Source organism: Ahaetulla prasina, chromosome 1 (assembly GCF_028640845.1).
Source record: "Ahaetulla prasina isolate Xishuangbanna chromosome 1, ASM2864084v1, whole genome shotgun sequence".
NCBI lineage: Eukaryota > Metazoa > Chordata > Lepidosauria > Squamata > Colubridae > Ahaetulla > Ahaetulla prasina.
In genome coordinates this window covers 9,561,579-9,585,047 of record NC_080539.1, presented here as the reverse complement: position 1 = coordinate 9,585,047, position 23,469 = coordinate 9,561,579, and the positions used below count along the sequence as shown (strand labels likewise).

At 44.8% G+C, this 23,469-nt stretch overlaps 2 protein-coding genes across 2 annotated transcripts in view; one reads left to right on the top strand and one right to left on the bottom strand.

The window, feature by feature from the left end:
• MYO19 (myosin XIX) overlaps positions 1 to 14,076 on the top strand; it is a 75,044-nt gene extending 60,968 nt beyond the window's left edge. The window contains exons 21-24 of the mRNA XM_058164162.1: positions 809 to 938; positions 2,594 to 2,679; positions 7,297 to 7,611; positions 10,305 to 14,076. Of these exons, the coding sequence (XP_058020145.1) occupies positions 809 to 938; positions 2,594 to 2,679; positions 7,297 to 7,611; positions 10,305 to 10,427 (654 nt within the window). The 3' untranslated portion in view covers positions 10,428 to 14,076. The remainder of the gene's footprint in view (positions 1 to 808; positions 939 to 2,593; positions 2,680 to 7,296; positions 7,612 to 10,304) is intronic.
• A 378-nt stretch (positions 14,077 to 14,454) lies between these two features.
• Positions 14,455 to 22,542, bottom strand: ZNHIT3 (zinc finger HIT-type containing 3). Its single transcript, XM_058164161.1, has 5 exons — positions 22,397 to 22,542; positions 19,705 to 19,736; positions 17,919 to 18,011; positions 16,001 to 16,081; positions 14,455 to 14,876 (listed from the first exon to the last, which is right to left on the bottom strand). Exons 1-5 carry the CDS (start codon positions 22,489 to 22,491, stop codon positions 14,686 to 14,688), a joined length of 492 nt encoding a protein of 163 aa, XP_058020144.1. The 5' UTR covers positions 22,492 to 22,542; the 3' UTR covers positions 14,455 to 14,685.
• Between the last annotated feature and the right edge of the window lie 927 nt (positions 22,543 to 23,469).

Sequence of the window (23,469 nt, the reverse complement as noted above, 5' to 3'; positions counted from 1 at the left end):
TCAGCTAGGCAGACACCCAGGGGAAGGGCCTTCTCTGTGGGGGCTCCCACCCTCTGGAACGAACTCCCCCCAGGACTCCGTCAACTTCCAGACCTCCGAACCTTCCGTCGCGAGCTTAAAACACACCTATTTATCTGCGCGGGACTGGACTAGTTTTTTTAATTTTATAGGGGTTTTAATTGGTTTTAATATTTATACTATTTTTAATTAATTTGGCTTTTGAATAAGTTTCTTAATGGTTTTCTTAATTTGTATATATATGTTTTTTAGCTGCCTGTGAAGCGCCTGAGTCCTTCGGGAGATAGGGCGGTATATAAATATGAATAATAAATAAATAAATAAATAAATAGAAAAAAACTTTTTTCTGCCTCTGAAGGCCTCCGAAACAGAGCTTCAGAAAAAAAGCCTCTGAAGCTGTTTTAGAGCTTCTTTTCTGAAGCTCCGTTTGGGGCTTTTTTTCTGGAGCTCCATTTGGGGCTTTTTTTCTGAAGCTCCGTTTCTGATGCTTTTTTCAGCCTCTGAAACCTCCGTTTGAGAAGCTGGGCGGGGCTACATTCGGAGTATAAGACGCACCCAGATTTTCACCCTCTTTTTTGGGGGGGAAAAAGGTGCGTCTTATACTCCGAAAAATACGGGTAATTGTTTCGTAAACCAGAAAAGAGGATATGAGGTTTAGCCTTGAGCATGTAGTCTTGACTCTGGGGCGGGGAGGGGGAAATAAGAGTGTATATGTGTAGAAATCTGTTTTGGCTACACCCAGGTCTAACAAGAATTTGTTTGTTTGTTTGTTTGTTTACATTTTTCATAGTTGGAGCTTCTCGAATTCCAAAGGGCTTCTGTCTTATCCGAGAAAGCATTCTGCATCCAGTGCTGTTGGAGAAGGTTTCGGAGGAAGAAAATCGCCAGGCAGAGATGGTCTGCAACCATCATCCAGTCAGGTGAGGGGGAAGGCTCCCATACGGAGAGATTGGAAGACTTTCTACATGTCCTTTGAGCGGAAAGACACAGCTCCGAGTGAAACTTCTGCTTTGCAGGTTCAATCCAGGACATTTCATTTTAAAGCAGGGGTGTTCAAACTTGGCAACTTTAAGACTTGTGGACTTCAACTCCCAGCAAAGCTGGCTGAGGGATTCTGGGAGTTGAAGTCCACAAGTCTTAAAGTTGCCAAGTTTGAACACCCCTGATTTAAAGGGACCAAATTAGAGAAATTTCTCCTTTCTCCCTCTGGAAAGTCTTAGAAACACGGGAGGCTTTTAAGAAGAGATTGGAGAGCTACCGTATTTTTCGGAGTATAAGATGCAGCTTAGTTTTTGGGGAGGAAAATAGGAAAAAAAATATCTGCCTACCAGGTATTCATCTGTCTCTAGCGTCCTTAGTTCTGGTCAGCTTCGGCACATTAGTTTCCTGGTTTTTATCCCCATGCTTGGGGATAAAAATCTGCTTCTAAAGCACAGCTGATCTTTGGAGAGAGAAGCAATGAGAAAAGCAGGCAAAGCACGGAGCTTGCTTCACTTGCTAGCGCCTCGTTAGGGCTGAAAAAAAGTTTCACAGCTGAGAGTCGGTGGGAGCAGGCAAAGCAGGAAGATCGCTTCACTGAAAAAAAAGCTTAGCATGGAGATCGCTTCACTCACTAGTGCCTTGTTAGGGCTGAAAAAAAGTTTTGAAAAAGCTTTGAAAAAACTTATACAAAGTATAAGACATACTCAAATTTTCAGCCTCTTTTAGGAAGGAAAAAGTGCGTCTTATACTCCGAAAAATACGGTATTTGCCTGATATGGTGTAGGTGTTGTGGTCCGCCAGCAGCCCACAGACCTGGCAATGGAGTCAGACAGTGAGGAGGCTGGGGAGGACAATGGGCCAGTCCTGGAGTCAGGGGAAGCCCCAGACGAGGGCTCTGCGTCGGAGGCTGAGGTGGGGCCAGGGCCATCTGAGAGCGATGTGCGGACTCCAGAGCCTCCAGAGGCGGACAGCAGAGAGACAGAAGAATAGGTGAAGCCTGTTCCTAATGCACACATGCAAAGAGCTGCCAGAAGGCAAGAGCAGCTGAAGCAAAAAGGATGACTTGGGAGTAATGGTCAGGAGATGATTGGCCACTCCCATAAGGCTTAAAAGAGCAGCAACGAGCCGTTGGGTTCTTTGTAGGAAATCAACGTTGATTCCACTGCTTCTTGTCAGCGTCTCTTGAACTTTGTGGGGTTCAGTGAATTAATTCTCAGCTGTTTTAATAAAATATGTTTGTTGAGGACTGAATTGTGTTTAGTAATCACTACTTGGGCCTTGATCACAACAGTAGGGTTTCCTGCTTGAGCAGAGAGTTGGACTAGAGGCCTCCAAAATCCTTTTCAACTCTCTTATTCTGTTATTTTCCCAAATTCCAAATTGTCCTAGTGCAAGAGGGTTGCTATTTGTGTCCCACTAACACACAGTGTTTTTTCAACTTGCAACTTGCACTTTGTATGCACTTCAACTCCCAGTCAGCATAACTGACTGGGGAATTCTGGGAGCTGAAGTTCATGAATCTTAAAAAGATTGAGAAACACTGCTCTAGCATATTTCCTTCATGCATTTTTCTCTCTCTCTCTTCTTTTGGTAGCTGTTCGCCAGTGGCTAGCTAGGAAACATTTCCAGAGGTTACGTAAAGCGGTTACGATTATAAAACAGACCTGGAAGAAATGGAAGGTAAGAGAAACAAGTTTAACAAGGAACAAAATATCATCCAGGCGTTTTCTTTTCTGGAAAACTGGAAACAAAATGAAGTACATGCTGCAGTTCTGGGCCAAGACCTAAGCAAGGGTGTTTTTTTTTTAAAGTGTTTTTTAAGGTTTTTTTTTTTTTTTTTACATTTATATCCCGCCCTTCTCCGAAGACTCAGGGCGGCTTACAGTATATAAGGCAATAGTCTCATTCTATTTGTATATTTACAAAGTCAACTTATTGCCCCCCCAACAATCTGGGTCCTCATTTTACCTACCTTATAAAGGATGGAAGGTTGAGTCAACCTTGGGCCTGGTGGGACTAGAACCTGCAGTAATTGCAGGCTATTGTGTTCTAATAACAGGCTCCTTACAGCCTGAGCTATTCCGGCCCTTTCTAGTCCTCATGACTACAAATGCATTAAAAGATATCGGTGAAGACTCAAAAACAGGTTGAGTAGAGGCATTGACAAAATTGGAGGGTTTCCTCAAGATGAATCCAAGGGGATTATAAAGAATTGCTTTCAGATACAACAGAGGAATAATGATGCTGTTGGTGCTAGATCAGGGGTGTCAAACTCCAGGCCTAAGCACTCAAGGAGTGCTTAGATTTGGCCCGCGGAGCCACCCTGGAAACAGTGCAGGAGGTCATCGTGGCCGGTGGCCTCCGTTTGCATTTGAGCATCCAAGAAGGGACAGAAAAGGAGAAAGGGAATGAAAAGGAGGAGGGAAGGAAGGAAGGAAGGAAGGAAGGAAGGAAGGAAAAAGAAAGGAGAATGAAAAGGGAGGGAGGGAAGGAAGGAAGGAAAGGAAGGAAAGAAGAAATATAATGAGAGGGAGGGAGGATCTGAGGAAAGTCTTGCTTTAGCACTTAGCCACCAACAGCCCTGCTGCCCTTTCACCATCCCCTTGTTTCCTTCGCCTGACCTCTCCTGGTGGTCTCCTATCCTATCACTGAGGATGCTTTGGGAACAAAGCCGGGTCTCCTTGCATGGAGAGGGAGTGGGCCTCCCTATGACCCACACACTTTGCACCCCCTCCCCTCCCCCCCTTCCGCACATACCATGAGCAACCTGGCCAAGGAGAGTGACAACGCAGCAGCAGCCTCAAGGAGGAGATGTCAGGCTGCCTCTGATTATATTTAGGAAAGAATACACCTTGACTTCATTTGCAAATAAAGAAAAGTACTTTTACTAAATACATCGTGACTGCAGCAGTGTAAAGTTGAATCTGAGACAAAATATGGCTAACATTCCATATCCCATTGTTAGTCCCTCCTCCCCCCAACAGGTCAACAGGTTTGGTCCAATGCCAGCTCCTTCTCGGCCCCCGTGGTAATCTTCTTCCGCAGGTCTCTGGCTGTCAATCATCTCAGGAATGCAATGTCCGTTGAAAGCGCACGCTCTAACATTCCTGTTGAATTCAAACTATGTCAGACGACACTCTTAAAGGGCCCTCTCTACTTAAACTGAATTCATGAGCTATTTACATTACACATAAAACCCCATGCAATCTAACTACTGAATATAAAGAGTACAAAAGGATGTGAGGATTGGAGTGGAAGCTGACAGGAGGAGATAAGTGCAACCGAGCATCCCCTCGGGGAAGCTGGGCTGTGGGGTCCCGGTACCCTGGGAACTTGAGGGCCGGGCTGGGCTCTTGCTCTCCGCTACCTAGGGTTCTGGAGCCTGCACCACCATCCAGAGGTCCTCTGCATGGCCTGAAAGGGACGGTGAGGCTGCTCTGGAGCAGCGACCACCAACCGTCTGTGGACTTTCGGTGGTCTGTGAAGAAATCTTTGTATTTTTACCAGTGCACCCTGGTGCTCTATGGTGCAAGCGGGCCAAAGCAACGATTGTGATGGCTGGAAGCTGTGGGAGCTGTGGGAGCGAAGCACTATTTGCACTTGCACAGCATCAGCATTCCGCCTTGGTATATTTGCCCAGCCAGTAGCGCAAAGCAGCCCTCATCTCCTGCTGCTTTGGATTCGGAGCGGTAAATGGCGACTGATCCGGGGAGCAGCCAGATTTTGCTCTCTATTGTGGATGCTAAATAGGCCCCCTGCAAGCTCTCGTCTCTCGAGGAGCGCTCACTGAAGCGGCGTGGGAAACTTCGGCCAGGCTCCTAGAGAGACGAGAGCTTGCAGAGAAAGAGAGAAAGAGACAGAGAGATTGAGAGAGAATCAGAATGAGAGAGAATCAGAGAGAAAGAGACAGAATGAAAACGAATCAGAGAGAGAGACAGAATGAAAGAGAATCAGAGAGAATCAGAATGAGACAGAGAGAGAAGGAGACAGAATGAAAGAGACAGAATGTGTTCTGTCTCCATCCCCACTTTGGAGTAACAAGCTGGCCTACAGCCAGTGGATACACGGCTCATATCAGTCCTGGCCGGGAAAACGCAGCTGCCTGCCAAAAAGTTCAAACAGATTAAGACTTCAGCTCACTTTGACACGGTTCAGCTAATTTGCTTCCCGTGGAACTGAGAGCAGTCCCAAAACTCTTTATATATCCTGTGGGGTGGGGCTCCTGCCCCACCCTTTCCTTTGATGACGCCGCCTCTCTAATCTTCTGAAGCGCGGGTCGATCCAGGCTTGATTGGTATGATTATCAGCTGCGTCTGTAGGCGTAGCCTGAGGAAGGGAGGAATCGGGATGTTGGCCTCATTACGTCCTCCGACTGGCCTGGAGCCTGGTCAAAGGAATCGGTGCTCCTGAGGTAAGCCTTACCGGCCCTTCCCCCTCACTCTCAGAGTCACTTTCGGGCATGGGGCCAGGTTCGGAGGCTGGAGCCACAACAGAATGAGAGAAAGACACAGAATGAATGAGAGAGAGGGAATGAAAAAGAATGAAAGAGAAAGAATGAAAAAGAGAAAATGAAAGAGAGAGAGAGAAACAGGGAATCAGAGAGAGAATGAGTGGGAGAGAGAGAAAGAGTGGGAGAGGGAGAGAGAGAGAGAGGTGGGAGATTGCCTGAAGGACCCCATCCCATCACTGGGAGTCCAGGCGCTTCAGCAAGGGGCATTCTGGATTTGTATTAGTGGTCCGCGGGATTTAAAATTATGAACTTGGTGGTCCCTGAGGTCCAAAAGGTTGGGGACCCCTGCTCTGGAAGACAAGGGTTTGGCGCTTTCTCTGGTCTCGCCTTCCTCCATTGGAGACAGTGGATTCCCCCAAGATCTGTCCAGGCCGCCACAAACACCCCGACACGAGTGATGTCGAGCTGGCTATGCCCCTCCACACCCCGAAGTGAAAAAACAACCCTGATGCGGCGCTCAATGAAATCGAATTTGACACCCCTGTGCTAGACAGATTCCGCCTCTGCCCCTTGCATCCTCCTCCCTTCCTTCCTCCCTCCCTCCCCATCTTCTAATTGTAATTTGGTATTTTTACTTGTGTCGGAAATATTTCTTTTTTAACGCTTATTAGTTTTAATGTTTTTTTATACAAGTTTTTATTGTTTTTTAATTTTCCCCCCTTCCACACAACCACAATTCATGAACAGAGTATTGACATTTTCATATCATAAACAATTCAAAATATTCAAATACATTTTTCTTAATTACAATTTTAGCCAAAATGTTTCTCTTTCCCCCCCACCCATAGTTTTTTATTCCTTTCCTAATATTTCTTTGCATATTTTATTGGATCACATCTATTTCCGCCCTTCTTTTTCTAATTTCTCCGTTCTTATTCATATTCATTTCCTTTCATTCTATTTTGTTTATTACTTTTAATGTTGTAAACCACCCAGAGTCATCTTGAGGCGAGAGGTGCAGCAAATAAATCTAACCAGGAAAATAATAAAATAAATATGTGTGTGTAACCTCACGACACACAAAAGGGGTGGAGTTTATGTCACAATGGGTTGACACAGTTTTCATCATTTCCCACGCACACCCTACTGATACTTAGGTAGCTAAGTAAGGTTTGTGGGAATTTAAAGATGTCTCTACATAAGGCAAAATTTAAGTGACAAAAATGGGGAAAAGCTGCAGAATATTTTTTTTTTTTTGCCGTACAGATAGTCCTCCACTTACAACCATAACTGGGACTGTAAAATTCATTGTTAAGCGATGCGGTCATTAAATGAGGCATCCTATGACCGCGCCCAATTTTACAATCTCTTTCTGCCACGGTCATTAATTGAGGCGTGTGATCGTGATTGGCGACCTCTTGGTGGCTTCCACATTGACTTTGCTCGTTCGGAAACCAAGTTGGGAAGGTTGCCCATGGCAGTAACCTGACCCCGCGATACGCAGCCATCTTGGTTGCAACCGCACCTGCCGGTTGCCAAGCACCCAAATTATGACCACAAGGACGCTGCAACGGTCATATCTGCGAGAACCGATTGTTAGCCATTCTTTTTTTTCCCCGGCACTGTTGTAACTTCAAACAGTCACTAAATGAGTGATTGTAAGTCAAGGACTACCTGTAATCTCTCTTTCTTTCTTTTTTTGTTTGTTCCCCCAATGATTGCGTGTTTGAGATTGTGTAGCTGTACTGCTTCCGGATAATTTTATCCAGAGGAGAAATAAATCTTTCCTTTTCTCAATGATTAGTTGGTGGGTAAATTGGAGTATTTTTTTAATCCCTCTTCCATAGACCAAGATGGCAGCCGTAGCTGCAGAAGAGCTGGATGGTTTGGAACAACATTGCCTTCCCTCTGTCCGTGGGTCAGCTGCTACCTCAAGCCAGGCTGCTAGGAAAGTGGAACTGGACAAATCCTGGCCTCTGAACCCCATCATCCACGTCTGGCCTCTCAGTCTTGTTCTGTCAAGCACCCCGACAACGCTGGAGAGGCTCCAGAGAGACCTGGCTCTCCTAACATGCCTCCAAGTCTTACAGAAGATGGACTGGACCAAGGCGGAGACCAGGTTGCCTGTCAAAGGTATCAGCTCCATCCGAGCTCCCCCAGAGGTAAGGACTATTGTTACACACACTTCCATACACTCACATCCCTGGAAAACAGCCATGCTTAAATAATTTTCAACCAAACACTGAGGCATAACATGCAAAGAGCTACCAGAAGGCAAGAGCAGCTGAAGCAAAAAGGACGACTCAGGAATAAGGCCAGGAGATGATTGGCCCCTCCTATAAGGCTTAAAAGAGCAGCAACGAGCCACTGGGTTCTTTGTAGAAAAGCAACGTTGATTCCAGTGCTCCTTGTCAGCGTCTATAACCATTATTAATTTTTTTGGGTTATATGGGATCCAGTGAATTTAAAATAACTCCTACCGTTATGTTAGCCGTTCCTAGCATAGGGGAAGCAGTCCTCAATGTATGACCATAATTGGTCCCAAAATTTACGTTGTTAAGTGAAAAATGTGTTAAGTGAGCTTTACGACTTTTTCTTGCCACTGTTTTCAAATGAATCGCTGCGGTTGTTAACTTAGCAACGCGGTTGTTAAGTGAATCCGGCTCCCCCACCGACTTTGCTTGTCAGAAGGTCGCAAAAGGGGATCACATGACTCCGGGACACTGCAACCGTCATAAGTATAAGTCAGTTGTCAAGCATTCTAAGGTGAATCACATGACCACACTGATGCTGCGATGGTCACAAGTGCGAAAAATGGTCCTAAGTCACTTTTTTTTTGGTGCTGTAACTTTAAACGAACTGTTGTAAGTTGAGGACTACCTGAATGGGTATTCCTTGATTTATGACAACTGGGACCAGAATTTCCATCGCTAAGCAAAACCGTTCTTGAGTCGCTCCCGATTTTGTGGCCTTTTTTGCCACGGTTGTTAAGTGAATCCCTGACGTTAAGTGAATCATACAGTTGTTAAGCGAATTCAGCTTCCCCATTGGCTTTGCTTTTCGGAAGCCGGCTGGAAGGTCACACATGGTGATCACGTGACCCAGAGATGCTACAACCTTCGTAAATACATTTTGGTTGCCAAGCAACCATATTTGGGTCACCTTTTTCATTGCTATAATGACTTCACTATATATAAGTCACTAAGTGAATTCTTGTAAGTCAGGGACTACCTGTAGCTGTTTTATCTTATGGAATATGTAGTCCATAGCAGTGGTGAAGCGTAAAATTTGTTACTACCGGTTCTGTGGGTGTGGCTTGGTGGTGGGGTAATGTGACTGGGTGGGTGTGGCCAACTTTTTTTTTTAACTTTTAAAAGCATTTTTTTTTTTACAACCTGTTCGGCCAAAGAGGCTGTAGAAAAAAATGCTTTTAAAGGGTTCTGACAATCCCAGCTGAGCCACGCGATCATCAGAGGCTTTTTTTTTTACTTTTAAAAGCATTTTTTCCGCCGAAGAAAAAATGTTTTTAAAAGTAAAAAAAAAACAACTGATGATTGCGCGGCTCAGCTGGGCATGGGCTGGGAGGGCAGGGATTTTTGTTACCAGTTCTCCGAACCACCCCCCCACCATCGCTACCGGATCGGGCCATCTGGTCCGAACCGGGAGCATTTTACACCTGGTCCATAGTAATATATATGGTGGCTACTGAACTTATTAACTGACCCCATCTCCCCACTATGCTTCCCAGTCCCCCTCCATCCATCTTTTTAAATTTCATATTGATGGTTTTATTCCTGCTATCGTTATGTTTACGTTCGTTTTTTCATTTTATGGTGGTGAGTCCCACGTCAAGATGGGTGGCAAATCAAATTAAGTAATAAATATCTCAACATAAAAAGAATTAACATATTTTTCAGAATATAAAACGCACCTTTTTCCCCAAAAAAAGAGGGGGGAAATCTGGGTGCGGCTTATACTCCGAATGTAGCCCCGCCCAGCTTCTCAGATGGAGATTTCAGAGGCTGAAAAAGCATCAGAAACGGAGCTTCAAAAAAAGAGCTCCCAAAGGGAGCTTCAGAGGCTTTTTTTCTGAAGTTCTGTTTTGGAGGCTTTCAGAGGCAGAAAAAAGTTTTTTTCTGAAACAGAGTTTCAGAGGCAGAAACAAAAAGCAAAAAAAAGCAAGGCACAGAACTCACAACCAAGGAACCTGTTGCTAAAATTCACCTCTGGGAACAGCTGACTGGGGGTATTCCGGGAGGCCGATCTACCTGCCAATCAGCTTTTTTCTTATTTTCCTCCCCAAAAACTAAGGTGCGTCTTATACTCCGGTACATCTTGTACTCCGAAAAATATGGTAAATAAGATTGCACACTTGCTGTATCACTGGGCGTTGTTTTAGATACGTGATGTTTATTTATTATTTATTTATTATTTAAATTTGTATACCGCCCTTCTCCCGAAGGACTCAGGGCGGTTCACAGCCAAGTAAAATGCACAATACATACAATTAAAATACTAATAAAAAACTTATTTAAATTGGCCATAATTAAAATTTGGAAGTAAAACCCATTTAAAAACCCATAACTTAAAAAACTAACCCAGTCCAGCGCAGATAAATAAGTAAGTTTTGAGCTCGCGGCGAAAGGTTCGGAGGTCCGGAAGTTGACGAAGTCCTGGGGGGAGCTCGTTCCAGAGGGCGGGGGCCCCCACAGAGAAGGCCCGTCCCCTGGGTGTCCCCTGGGTGTTAACCGTGCCCCGGTTTGTCTTCGCTGTAAATAACTGTCTAACTTGCTATTATCGTATCTTTTCAATTTGTATGCTGCCTTGGTCATCTAGCATCTTTTTTCATCCTCAGGGCTCCGTCAAGTTCCACTGCAGGAGATCTCCGCTGCTTTATGCCAACACCAGACCATACAGCCACAGCTGCAGAGTGACCGGGTTCAACCAGATTCTCCTTGATAAATGTGCAATACCTTGAGTCTGAAAGGGTCTTTCTGGGCCCTAGATCTGTCCTGTATTTATTGCTCTTCTTCTTAGCATGCTTCCTGGAGGACCAGAGAACTTAACTTAAGCACTTAGACTAAACAAATTAGTAGTCTACATGGAGAGATTACCTATCCAGAATCTCAAATCTGTGCTCTCCAAGCAGAAATTAGGTGCCCAATTCAGCCATTCCACTCTATTGAGCTGCCGTGCCATCAGTCCCCTCTACCACAAAGACCTTGCAGGAGAAGGGCAGTATGGACAACCGTGGGATCTGGCAGGGTGAGAGCTGTGAACCATAAACACAAAGCTTTTGCAGTGCCCCAGTATACTGCCCTTGCTGATCTTAATAGGGACACTAAAGTGACAGGTCAAGGTAGCTGTGATACTGATAACTCAGGGGATCATGGTCCGAGATGAAGAACTTACTTTGGAAAGGGGAACGTGTGAATCAGATATTACACATTGGTCACACAAGAAGAGCACAGTATCCAAAAAGAGAAGCCATCTTCTGATTGGTGATTCAATTATAAGGGATGTAAATTTAGGAAAGGATATGGTGGTTTTGAAAGAGTTCAGGTGTTTGCCTGGTGCTACTGCCAGCAGAGGCAAGAGGCATATTCTTAAAATAGTCTAGAATGCCAGTAAGGATTGTGATGTTGATGTTATTATACATCTTGGCACAAATGAACTATCCCAAAAGGATGTACTTTATGCGCAGAATGATTTCCAGAGCTTGGGGTATGAACTTAGTTGTAGGCTTATCTTTTCAGAGGTTTTACCAGTATATAAGGAACAAAAAGGTAAAGGCCAGCGCGTAGTGGAGTTTAATGTGTGGCTAAAGGAGTGGTGTAAAAGGGAAGGCTTTGGTTTTATTAGTCATGATGTCTGCAACTGGCCCAATGAAAAACTGTACAAAAGAGATGTATTGCATCCATCAAAGAAAGGGACTGGGTTACTTAGCAATAAATTCACAGATTTTCTGGATAAACATTTAAACTGAACAGCAGGGACAGAGAATTAATTGATACAGAACGTTTCTGTCCCCAGCAATCCAAATTTAATAGGGTTATTAGTGTATGTAACATAGATGTCTGTGTGGGTAAGATTGTCAGCCCTGCTATCAAGCAAAACCAAGCATTTAATAGTGAGTGCCATACCATGTATACTAATCCAACAGGTGGCAAGAAAGTAGGGGCAGTCAGGCACAACACAGGTTATGCAGACAGTAAACACAAGGTCAAATCAAAATGGACTCAAATATTGAGTCAATGCACAGAGTATGAGGAATAAACAGGGTGAATTAGAAGTCCAAGTAAATAAGGGCGGATATGATATTGTTGCCATTACGGAAACTTGGTGGGATGAAACCCACAAATGAAACATACAGCTAAAGGGATATAAATTATTTAAAAGAAATAGACCAAATAAAAGAGGAGGTGGAGTTGCACTATATATAAGAAATAACTACATCTCTACAGAAATAAGAGCACAACAATGACGAAAATGATCTTGAATGCGTTTGGGTCAATATTAAAGGGGGTGGAAATGATATTGCCATAGGTCTATACTATAGGCCACTCAACCAAACAGAGGAAGTAGATAAACTTTTTGGAAGTCAGTTAACTATGGTATGTAGGAACCACTTCACAGTAGTAATGGGGGATTTTAACTACCCTGACATCAACTGGGAGACAAACTCTGCACCAAGTGGAAGATCCAACAGGTTCCCAACAAACCTGCCTGCAGAAGTTGTGAATGCTCCAACACTGGAAATTTTTAAGAAAATGTTGGATAACTATTTGTCTGAAATGGTGTAGTGTTTCCTGCCTGGGCAGGGGGTTGGACTAGAACAGGGGTCTCCAACCTTGGTCCCTTTAAGACTTGTGGACTTCCACTCCCAGAATCCCTCAGCCAGCAAAGCTGGGAGTTGAAGTCCACAAGTCTTAAAGGGACCAAGGTTGGAGATCCCTGGACTAGAAGACCTCCAAGATCCCTTCTGTCATGTCCCACTCCTCCGCTGACGGCCGGGTCAGGGAAATCCGAATCAGGCTTGCCTCTGCAGCTCTGCCCAAAGTCCTAGCAAAGTCCTCAGAGCAGGCAGGAGACCAGAAAGTGACTTCAGCAAGATAAGTTCGACTTTGCCTGACTCAGAGACTGCCAGAAAGCAGATCCTTTATATAGGCCATGGGGTGTGGCTCCATGACTCAGCATCATTAAGGCCTGCCCCTCCCTCCCTTCTGTTGCCTCCGCCTATCCAGTCTTCTGATGCGAGGGTCACTCCAATCAGCAGCTGTTGGAAATAAACTTTCCTCAGGCTCACCTGCTGTGGAGGAGGGGGAGGGGTCTAGCTGCTCCGTTTGCCTGGGCATGGAGCCAGGGCTGGGGCCGGGGGATGCTCCCTCCTCTGCAGCCTGCTTGGGCATGGAGCCAGGGCTGGGACCGGGAGGTGCCCCCTCCTCTTCAGCTTGTCTGGGCATGGAGCCAGGACTGGGGCCGGGAGGCATACATTCCTCCGTGTTCGGGAGCAGATAAGAAGGCCGCGGCTGCTGTGAGAGCAGACAAGACACAACACCTTCCAACTCTGTTGTTGTTGTTGTGTTTCTCAACCTTGGCCCCTTTAAGGCGGGTGGACTTCAACTCCCAGAATTCCCCAGCCAGCATTGGCTGGCTGGGGAATTCTGGGAGTTGAAGTCCACCCACCTTAAAGGGGCCACAGTTGAGAAGCACTAGTCCAGATGCAGAAGTAGAGTCCTGGCCCACTCATTCAATCCATCGATTTATTAAAATAAACTGTACTCCGTTCTCCCCACATTTGGGATGGTTGCATGCATATAACAGAAGCAGAGCTACTTCCAATGCCTTATTTGGCCTGATAGCATCCGATAACCTAGTGAAGATGTGTGGCAAATCACCCATCTGATAGCATCCGGTAACCACGGATTACTGGATGCCGGGCCATCTCCTTCGTCCCATCTCCTTCGTCATCTGATCCTTTATTTTCAGAATCGGGAAGCAAATCTTAACTCTTGTGCACGCCTTGACAATGATTGGGTGGTGCTCAAAGCACCACACTTTGCTTCTATTCAGTAAAACAGCCGAACTTTTTCCAGGTTCCCAGTGGCTTTAAGTAGAACCTGAAAGCAACAGCAGTTTTATTTTACGTTTCTGCAGAAGCCTCGGTCAACGTGGACTTCTTAATGAATTGCAAAGAGGTGCTGTTTTTGGATCAATACAGGGCACAAAATTGTGCATCCAGATCATTTTTAAAGTACGTAACAGCTCTAAATCTTATTAAAGCCAGGAGCCAGTAGAATCTCAATCCTGCTAATTTTGAGGGTGCTATTTTTTTTTTAAAAAAAGGGTGCATACGGCAATGTTTATTTCAAAAAGGTGCTATAGATTTGCTATACCACAAGTCTATTTCTTTTGGGTAGAAATCTTCAGGTGTTGTTTTTTTTTAATGGCCACATTTGAAATACTCATTTATCACCAAAGACACCATTTTAATGTAGTGAGAACTTTATATTTTTTAAAAAAAATTCTACTGTACTTGTCAGTGTCCCCAAGGTAATAAGGAAAAAGCCTGATGCTTGGGCATTTTTTTAAAAAAAAAATCTAAAGGGTTATTTTAAAAATTATTCTGGCATGCTGCTGTTTTATTCAAAATATTTCTTAAATATGTATGACATATTCAGTTAAAATATGTCGGGGGAAAAGAATAAGTTATTAAAAGGCAGAGGTCAAAGTAATACTGTCTCATCATTCTTTCTAACTTCTGGGTTGCATTATGTTCTGTATAAATTAAGATGTAATAAACTTGAGATGGTTATAAATGTTGTTGGCTTTGATATTCTTATTGCATCGGTTTTATACTCCCGAAGTTAATATCTTAACTTTCCTTCCATTTCCACATAATATATAACATCAGACCAGGGTGTGAAAAGGAGGTTAGACTTTAATTAAAGAATGTATTTAACAAAAGCATATTTCTCCTTTTCAAAACCAGAAGAATTGCCACTCAAGAAACTGGCAAAAATTTGGTGGTTCCAAAAACAATAAAAATAAAATTCAGCTTGTGAAAATGACACACACATACACCACCTGGATCAACCGTTCTTGGGAGCAAGGTAGCTCATCCTGTTCCAAGAGATTCCAACACAAGAGTTAGCGGCGAATAAGACAAAAGCATTTCCAAATTTGCTAGCTGCTTTCCAAGGCTGGAGAAACCTCCACTTGACTCCTAGAGACATTCACTCTGGAATTTCGTTCTCCTTCACCTCCGGTTCAACAGTCCTCAGGCAACAATCTGCAAACTCTACAAAGACAGGTTCCTGCATGTATTTTTTCATGAGGGCGCTCTTATCTTTGGCTTGGTCGATGGTAAACAGCAGTGTCTGGAGGTGAGGATTTGAAAGGATGGCTCGGAGCTCTTCCGATTCATCTATTTTTAGGAAAAAAGGGGGAGGGGAAGGAAGGATGAGCTGAGAATTTCAGATATGGGAAGGTTCTCGTCATCTAAGACGTCTGAGGATCGGGTGGCAAGTCAAATACAGGTAGTCCTCAACTTGCAACCAAAATTGAGCCCAATATTTCTGTTGCAAAGTGAGACAACTGTTTACATTTACGACGGCTTACATTTACGACGGCTGCAGTATCCCGAGGCCATGCGATCAAACTTTTGCGACCTTCTGACAAGCAACGTCAGTGGGGAAGGCAGATTCCCTTAACCCACATGTTACTAAAGAACTTGCAGTGATTCACTTAACAACCCTGGCCAGAAAGTCACAAAAGGTGGTTGTGAAACTCCCTTCACAACCACCTTGCTTAGAAGCAACAGATTTTTTTTTTTTTTTGGAATTTATATCTCGCCCTTCTCCGAAGACTCAGGGCGGCTTACACTATGTTAAGCAATAGTCTTCATCCATTTGTATATTATATACAAAGTCAACTTTTATTGCCCCCAACTATCTGGGTCCTCATTTTGGGTTTCAACTGTGGTCATAAGTTGAGGATTTCCTGTGCCTCTAATCAGAAGTGGCTTATTTTTTTAACTAGTTCCCTCCGTGGCAAGGAAATGACCAAGATTTCATTAGTAAGGTAAAGGTAAAGGTTCCCCTCGCACATATGTGCTAATCGTTCCCGACTCTAGGGGACAGTGCTCATCTCCGTTTCAAAGCCAAAGAGCCAGCGCTGTCTGAAGACATCTCCGTGGTCATGTGGCCGGCATGACTCAACGCCAAAGGCGCACGGAACGCTGTTCCCTTCCCACCAAAGGTGGTCCCTATTTTTTCTATTTGCATTTTTTACGTGCTTTCGAACTGCTAGGTTGGCAGAAGCTGGGACAAGTCACGGGAGCTCACCTCCGTGACGCGGCAGCAGTAGGGATTCGAACCGCTGAACTGCCGACCTTTCGATCCACAAGCTCAGCGTCTTAGCCCCTGAGCCACCGCGTCCCTATTTCATTAGTAACCTCATCCAAATAAATATTTACAGGAGACTGAAATAGGAAAGTTTCTTTAACTGTAGGATACCCATTTTTTTTATGCCAAAAAAAAAAAAACTTACTCAATAGCTGAAGTTTCTGGAGAGGCACCCTATCGTCTTCGTCATCTTCAGTCAAAATGTCATCCACAGACCAAGGACCACCTAAAAAGCCGAAGAGAGACGATTCTATTACTAAAGAAGTCCAGAAGAAGTAGCATCTACACAGATTTTACCATTATGCTACAGGCCTTTGGAATGGTGTAGGCAGGGGTGGGCTGCTGGGGGTTCGGGAGAACCTCTAGCTAAGATTCTGTGCAGTTCGGAGAACCTCCAAATCTCACTCCTGGCTGGCCTCGCCCACCCCTCCCCTCCCCGGAGTCCCCACACGGCCCGTTTTGGATGCAGGTAAGTGCAGGGCACATGCAGAGGCTCGGGGGGAGGGGGGCGAAAAACGGGCCAAATGGAAGTTTGGGAAGACCGGAAATGAGCCTGTCAAGGTTCCAGAAAAACCTCTTCTGCATAAAAAAAAACCCACTGAAGCCATTGTCTTTCAAAGTTCTTTACTAGCATAAGGAAACTGGCACACGATGAGTGAAAATCCAAAACTGAAACTTCCGGATTCTTTTCCCAGTTATACAAACCCCAAGAGTCCCACTCCCCCTAACCCCTTTGCCGGTCACATGGTCCAACGTTCTTCCACTTTATTCGAAACCTCTTCTTGCCACTCCTTCTGCAGATGGGAACACAAGCCGACCGCTTGAAGAATGTTACCATACCCCTCAATCCTCCTTCTTCCCCTCAGGGGAGAAATGTGGCAGCGTCTGGAAACCTACGGCCTAGTATGGTTTCAAGGCCTGACAGAACCCATTTCTGGCCTCTAGAGGGCCTCTGGAGCCTGGGGAGGCTGTTTTTACTCTCCCGGAGGCTCGTGGAAAGACTCCGGAATCCGGGGAGGGCAAAAATCCAACCCCATGTGCTCCATGAGGCCAACTAGGTCACACCCACCATGGCCACGCCCACCCAGCAGCCAGGCAGAGAATCCCTTGCTAAAATTTTTGAAGCCCACCCCTGGGTGTAGGGCAGGGGTCCTCAGCCCCCAATCTGTGGACCAGTTGGGAGCTGCTGGTGTAGAGTCTCCTGCTTAAGCAGGGAGTTGGGCTAGATGACCTCCAAGGTCCCTTCCCCTCCTATTATTCTATGAGAGTGAAGGTGCGTTCTCCGAGCTTGTGGCTCCCACAAGCTCGGAGAACGAACCTTCACTCTCATCCTTACACCCAAGCTACAAATATTCACCACTAATGCTGTTTGTGCTTTGAAAAGCTACATAGCCTGAAGGAGCAAAATATTTCAATTCTGCCATTCCTGTTGCACTGTCTCTCCAAATCAGCATTTCCCAACTTTTGCAACTTCCAAGACGGGTGGATTTCCAACTCCCAGAATTCCCCAGCCAGCCTATCTTAAAAATTGGTTCAACTTAAACTTTAAGTTAAACTTAAAAGTTAAAAATTGAAGTCCACCCATCTTAAAGTTGGCAACATTGCTCCAAATAAAGTGGTTTTCTCCCCGTCTCTCATTCTTCTTCTTCTTGCGCCATATCCGTCATCGGACATCGGCAATCATGCTGGCAATCCTATTTTTATCAGCAGCCGCACGAAAAAGTGTTGCTGAGTTTTGTCCAAACCAGTCCCTTAGATTTTGAAGCCGTGATGTCCTTCTTCTGCCTGGACCTCGTTTGCCTTCAATCTTTCCCTGGAGGGTTAAGTGAAGGATGCCGTATTTTTCACGGTATTGCATCACATGTCCAAAATATTCTAACTTTCGCCTTTTTTTTTTATGGTTTTGATGATGTCCCTTGGCTTCCCCAGGCAGCTTATCCCCTCCTCGTTTCTGATTTTGTCAACCCAGCTTATACGTAACAGCCGCCTGCAAATCCACATCCGTTTCTCATATGGAAAGAAAACCTACTTTCCTTCCAGCTTACGACTACAATAATACGTACCTTCAGCTCTCTGTGATTTCTCTCTCTGAATGGCGCAGGAAGCACCTGAATCGGCAGGCCGCGTGGCTCGATCTGCTCCGGATGTGCACTCTTCTATTAAAATTCCAATCGCAATTTTTTAAAACCTTATCGTGCTTGGAGTTACAGATCACACACCTCTGCTTTCCATCCCTTCAAGGCAGTAGCTGCAAAGCTTAAAGACTTTACTCCAGATCTGCCTTTGATTGCAGGTAGTCCTCGACTTATGACCGTAATCGAACCTGGAACTGCTGTCGTTAAGTGAGTCACCATGTGACCCTACCCAATTGTATAAACCTTTTTTTTTTTTGCAGCAGTTGTTAAAACAAGTGACACGGTCGTAAATGAACGCAGGGATCAATTTTATCCAATGAATGTCTTTTGCCAGAAAGCAAGAATGCTGGAAACCAGCAAAAGCCACCAAAAATCCTGGTCATGTGACCGGATCCTGCAAAAAGCCATAAAACATGAGCCAGTTGCTAAAAGCTCAGCACAATCACGTGACCACATTGTGTGTGTGTGTCTGTGTGTGCATATAGCTGTCAGAACCCCAGAAGCATATCGTAAGGACTTTTGGGGTGTCTGTTATAATTTGAAATGGTTTCTTAGCAGCTGTTCGAAGTTACATTGGACTTCCCCAGATCTTCTTCTTTTAATGACCCCCATAATCAATCCCTTGCAGGGTGGAGTCTGGGCAACTGAATGGAGCTGAGTGTTTACTGGCCGGATGCCCTTCCTGTCACCGATGCGGAGTTTTTTTTTCCAGCAGATATATTGTCAGGGTATGAAGAGTTAACAGCTGTAAGCTGATGAGAGGTTGTAAGCGGAGGCAACCGGAAATTGATGCAATGGAATGAGGCAGCAGGGTTACTGCCACGTTAAGAAGCTGCCTATATAAGGGAAGCCATTAGAGGGCATTGCTCTCCGTGTGTCAGTAGCTGTATGATGGTATTTAACCACATATAAGTCTGTAAATGGTGGCTCAGGGCCTAGGTGGCTCAGGGGCTAAGACAGCTGAGCTTGTCGATCGAAAGGTCGGCAGTTCGGCGGTACGAATCCCTAGTGCTGCCATGTAATGGGGTGAGCTCCTGTTACTAGTCCCAGCTTCTGCCAACCTAGCAGTTCGAAAGCAGGTAAAAAAATGCAAATAGAAAAAATAAGGACCACCTTGTTGGTGGGAAGTTAACAGCGTTCCGTGCGCCTTTGGCGTAGAGTCATGCAGGCCACATGACCACGGAGACGTCTTCGGACAGCGCGGGCTCTTCGGCTTTGAAACGGAGATGAGCACCGCCCCCTAGGGTCAGCAACGACTAGCACGTACGTGCGAGGGGAACCTTTACCTTTACTTTTAAGTCTGTAAATAAACCACTGCTGTATATAAACCACTGTTATTTATCTAAAGGCTCTGTATGCTGTGTTTTGCTCATAATACTAGTTACGCTGCCTAAATTCTAACATATATTCTCATTGTGCCCAGACAGAGAAATATCACCTCTACCTAGGATCGAACTCACAGTCTCCTGATTATGAGGTGAGAGCTCCACCTCTAGGCCATTGCACCACAATGGACTTGCCCAGATGAAAATGAGGGGGGAAAAAACAATATAAAATTTGACCAGAAAGGAAACGATACAAATGGAAAACAAAACCAATGCTTCTCGGATTTCCCATACACCGTCCCCATCCAATATAGATTTTGGGAAGGCTGAGACACAGAATTACAATTTGAATTAATTGAACAGGGATGCAGATGAAAAAGGGAATTTACCTTTGTGCTTCTTGTAGCAGGGCACAGAACAACTGAAACGACAAGAGAATTATCCATCAGAGCAGGAGCTTTAAGAGCAAAAGAGTTAGAAAAGAAAAATATGGATTGATCCCAAGTTTCTGTATTTCAACCTAGCTCGGGATCAGGTGGGACGAATGCACTCTGCACATGTGCAGAGGTCTCCTTGTTGCTCCTTCAGATGATGCAAGGCTGAATTGCCAACAGAGAAAGCAAATACCAACCGGTTAAGGGGAGAAAGTAATTTGATTCCAGAGGCTAAGATGCACACAACTCACTTAATTTACCCATTTTTCAAGATTCATATTAAACACCAAAGTATCCACCAGATACTTTGCGCAACACAGAAATTTTTTAAATTTTTAAAAGAGGGAGCAACTAAACAAAACTCTAACCAAAATTGCCACATTCTGGGAATGTGTTTGCTAAATCAGAGTTTCTCACACTTAGGAACTTTTAAGACATGTGAACTTCAACTCCCAGAATTTCCCAGCCAATAAACAAATTGTTTTATCCAATTAGTGTTTTTTGTTAGAAAACAGAAAACGTAGCTGGCTGGGGAATTCTGGGAGTTGAAGTCCACGCTTCTTAAAAGTTCCTAAGCGTGAGAAACACGATGCTAGATAATTCTAATCTTTGTGTGAACACAGTTTGTTCGTTCCAACCTGAATCAACCCACAAACCCCAATGGACCACTCCTAAAACAGTGAAACAATTTCTAGATTTCTATGACAGCAATTCTCACTTAGAAGAGATTGCTCCTAAGTAATCTCCCAATTGCATTACAACCCAGGCGAAGGAGAGAAGGCGGGGAAGACCTTCTGCTCGGCCAGTGATCCCCGAATCACCCACAACCTACACCTCCCACCCTTGCAAGGGATCCCCCGAGTATCTATTATTATTTTTTTGTCACAACAGTATATATAAGCATAAGCATGAAACAACTATACAACATATAAGCGTATATATAATGAAAGGAAACAATAAGACAGGAACGATAGGCACTTTTGTGCTCTTATGCATGCCCCTATATAATAGGATGTTATAAATATAAGCAAATAGGAAGACAGAAGTGTGTTAGATATGTTGGATGGTTGGATGGGATACATGATTGATAGACAGGTAGAAGATATATAGATTAAATGATAGAGGGAGGGAGGGAGGGAGGGAGAAATATAGATTGATAGACAGACAGATAGATCAGATAGCTAGATAGATGATACCGGTAGCTAGATAGCTAGATATAGGATGGATGGGTGGGTGGATGGATGATAATAGATAGATAGATAGATAGATAGATAGATAGATAGATAGATAGATAGATAGATAGATAGATAGATAGATTGATTGATTGATATGGATAGATAGATTGATTGATTGATATGGATATAGATTGATAGACAGATCAGATAGAATAGATAGTTAGATATAGATAGATGGATGGATGATAGAGGGAGGGAGGGAGGGAGAGAAAAATATAGATTGATAGTCAGACAAGATAGAATAGATGGATGGATGGATGATAGAAAAATATAGATTGATAGACAGATAGATAGATCAAATAGCTAGATAGATGATAGCTAGCAATAGGATGGCTGGATGATAGATAGATATAGACGATTGATTGATTGGGATAGATTGATAGACAGATAGATCAGATAGAATAGATGGATAGATGGATGATACAGAGAAAAATATAGATTGATAGACAGCTAGATCAGATAGCTAGATAGATGTTAGCTAGAGATAGGACGGCTGGATGATAGATAGATATAGACGACTGATTGATTGATTGATTGATATGGCTAGATTGATAGACAGATAGATCAGATAGAATAGACGGATGGATGGATGGATAATAGAGAGAAAAATACAGATTGATAGACAGATCCTATAGCTAGATAGATGATAGCTAGCAATAGGATGGCTGGATGATAGATATAGACGATTGATTGATATGGATAGATTGATAGACAGAAAGATCAGATATTTGTATTTGTATCAGATAATTGTATTCAAATTTTTAGGCCATACATTGAATTAGTCTTTTATACTGTTTTTAACTTGTGTTATATGTATTTTTGTATGTTATTGGCTGTGAACCGCCCTGAGTCCTTCGGGAGAAGGGCGGTATACAAATTTAATAAATAATAATAATAATAATAAAGATAGAATAGATAGATAGGTAGGTAGGTAGGTAGGTAGGTAGGTAGGTAGGTAGGTAGGTAGATAGATAGATAGATAGATAGATAGATAGATAGATAGATAGATAGATAGATAGATAGATAGATAGATAGATAGATTGATTGATTCTGGGGGGGAAACCACTTTATCTGGAGCAATGTTTCCCAATTTTGGTAACTTTAAGATGGATGGACTTCAACTCCCAGAATTCCCCAGCCAGCCATGATATAAGAAAGAGAGAGAAAGAGTGTATTTATATACATAAAAATAAATAAATGGAGCCCCCACGTTCTTGCAAAGCATCTTCAACCCACCTTAGTCCGGAAGCACCCCCCACTCCAAAGAGACCCTCCCTTCCCGAGCCCCAAGATTTCCCCTGCCCTCCCCGTTGCAAAGGCCAAACCCCGAGAGCTGCGGGAAGCCCCTTCCCCTGGCACAAGCGGCCTCTGAGCATAAGCAGAGCGCGCCCCCCCCCATCCCCGGTACCCACTATCTCTCCCGGCAGCCCGGACATCGGTACTTGGCGGCCTGGCGCCCCTGCCGGCCGCAGACCACGCATCGCCCTTCGCCAGCCGTCCCCGGCATAGCCGCAACCAAGGCCGGCTCTCCGGCGCCTCTTCCGGCCCGCCTGCCTCGACCGCCTCCCGGGCGGGGCTTGGCTCCAAGACCCGGCAGCTGCTCCGCCCGCAAATCCGCTCTCCGCCCCCTCCCCCGGATCGCGCTCGGCTGTTCATACAGCATAAACGAGGGTTTGGAAGGGACCCTGGAGGTCATCTAGTCCAACCCCCAGCCCCCACCCCCACCCCACGCCCAAGCAGGAGAAGAACGCTTACGCTTAAGGCTGCCGAAAGGCGGAGACTCGGAGTTCCCCGAAGTTGCGACTTCTGGCGGTTCGCGTGCCGTTAGCAAAGGTGGTTTACATGTGTCCCTCTTAAGGGAGAAACCCCCCACCTTAAGTGTAGGTTGGGCGGGGGGGGAGGTTGGACTAGATGACCTACAGGGTCACCTGTAGCCTGCAATTTCTCCCCCGGAAATCCATTCCTTCTCCCACACCATTCCAAGGGAGTTGTGCCTGTGACTATCATTAAGTGTTGTAAGTGTTGTACCTTGATGAAGGTATCTTTTCTTTTATGTACACTGAGAGCATCTGCACCAAGACATAGCCCTTGTGTGTCCAATCACACTTGGCCAATAAAGAATTCTATGCTATGCTATGCTATGCTGGTTACGTCTCGGCTGGATTATTGCAATGCTCTCTACATGGGGCTGCCCTTGAGGTGCACCCGGAGGCTACAGTTAGTCCAGAATGCAGCTGCGCGAGTGGTAACGGGAGCCGTTCGTGGCTCCCATGTAACACCACTGCTCCGTAGTCTGCACTGGCTTCCTGTGGTCTTTCGGGTGCGCTTCAAGATTCTGGTTACCACCTTTAAAGCGCTCCATGGCTTAGGACCCGGGTACTTACGAGACCGCCTGCTGCTACCTTATGCCTCCCACCGACCCGTACGCTCTCACAGAGGGGGCCTTCTCAGGGTGCCGTCCGCCAAACAATGTCGGCTGGCGGCC

Excerpts from the sequence above, each read along its gene's own strand:
- ZNHIT3 (XM_058164161.1), bottom strand. The coding sequence starts at position 22,491 with ATGCCGGGGACGGCTGGCGAAGGGCGATGCGTGGTCTGCGGCCGGCAG. Across the intron at positions 19,737-22,396 it reads CCGGGCTGCCGGGAGAGATA|TTGTTCTGTGCCCTGCTACA; the intron begins GTGGGTACCGGG and ends TTGTCGTTTCAG. Across the intron at positions 18,012-19,704 it reads CTGCTACAAGAAGCACAAAG|AAGAGTGCACATCCGGAGCA; the intron begins GTAAATTCCCTT and ends GAATTTTAATAG.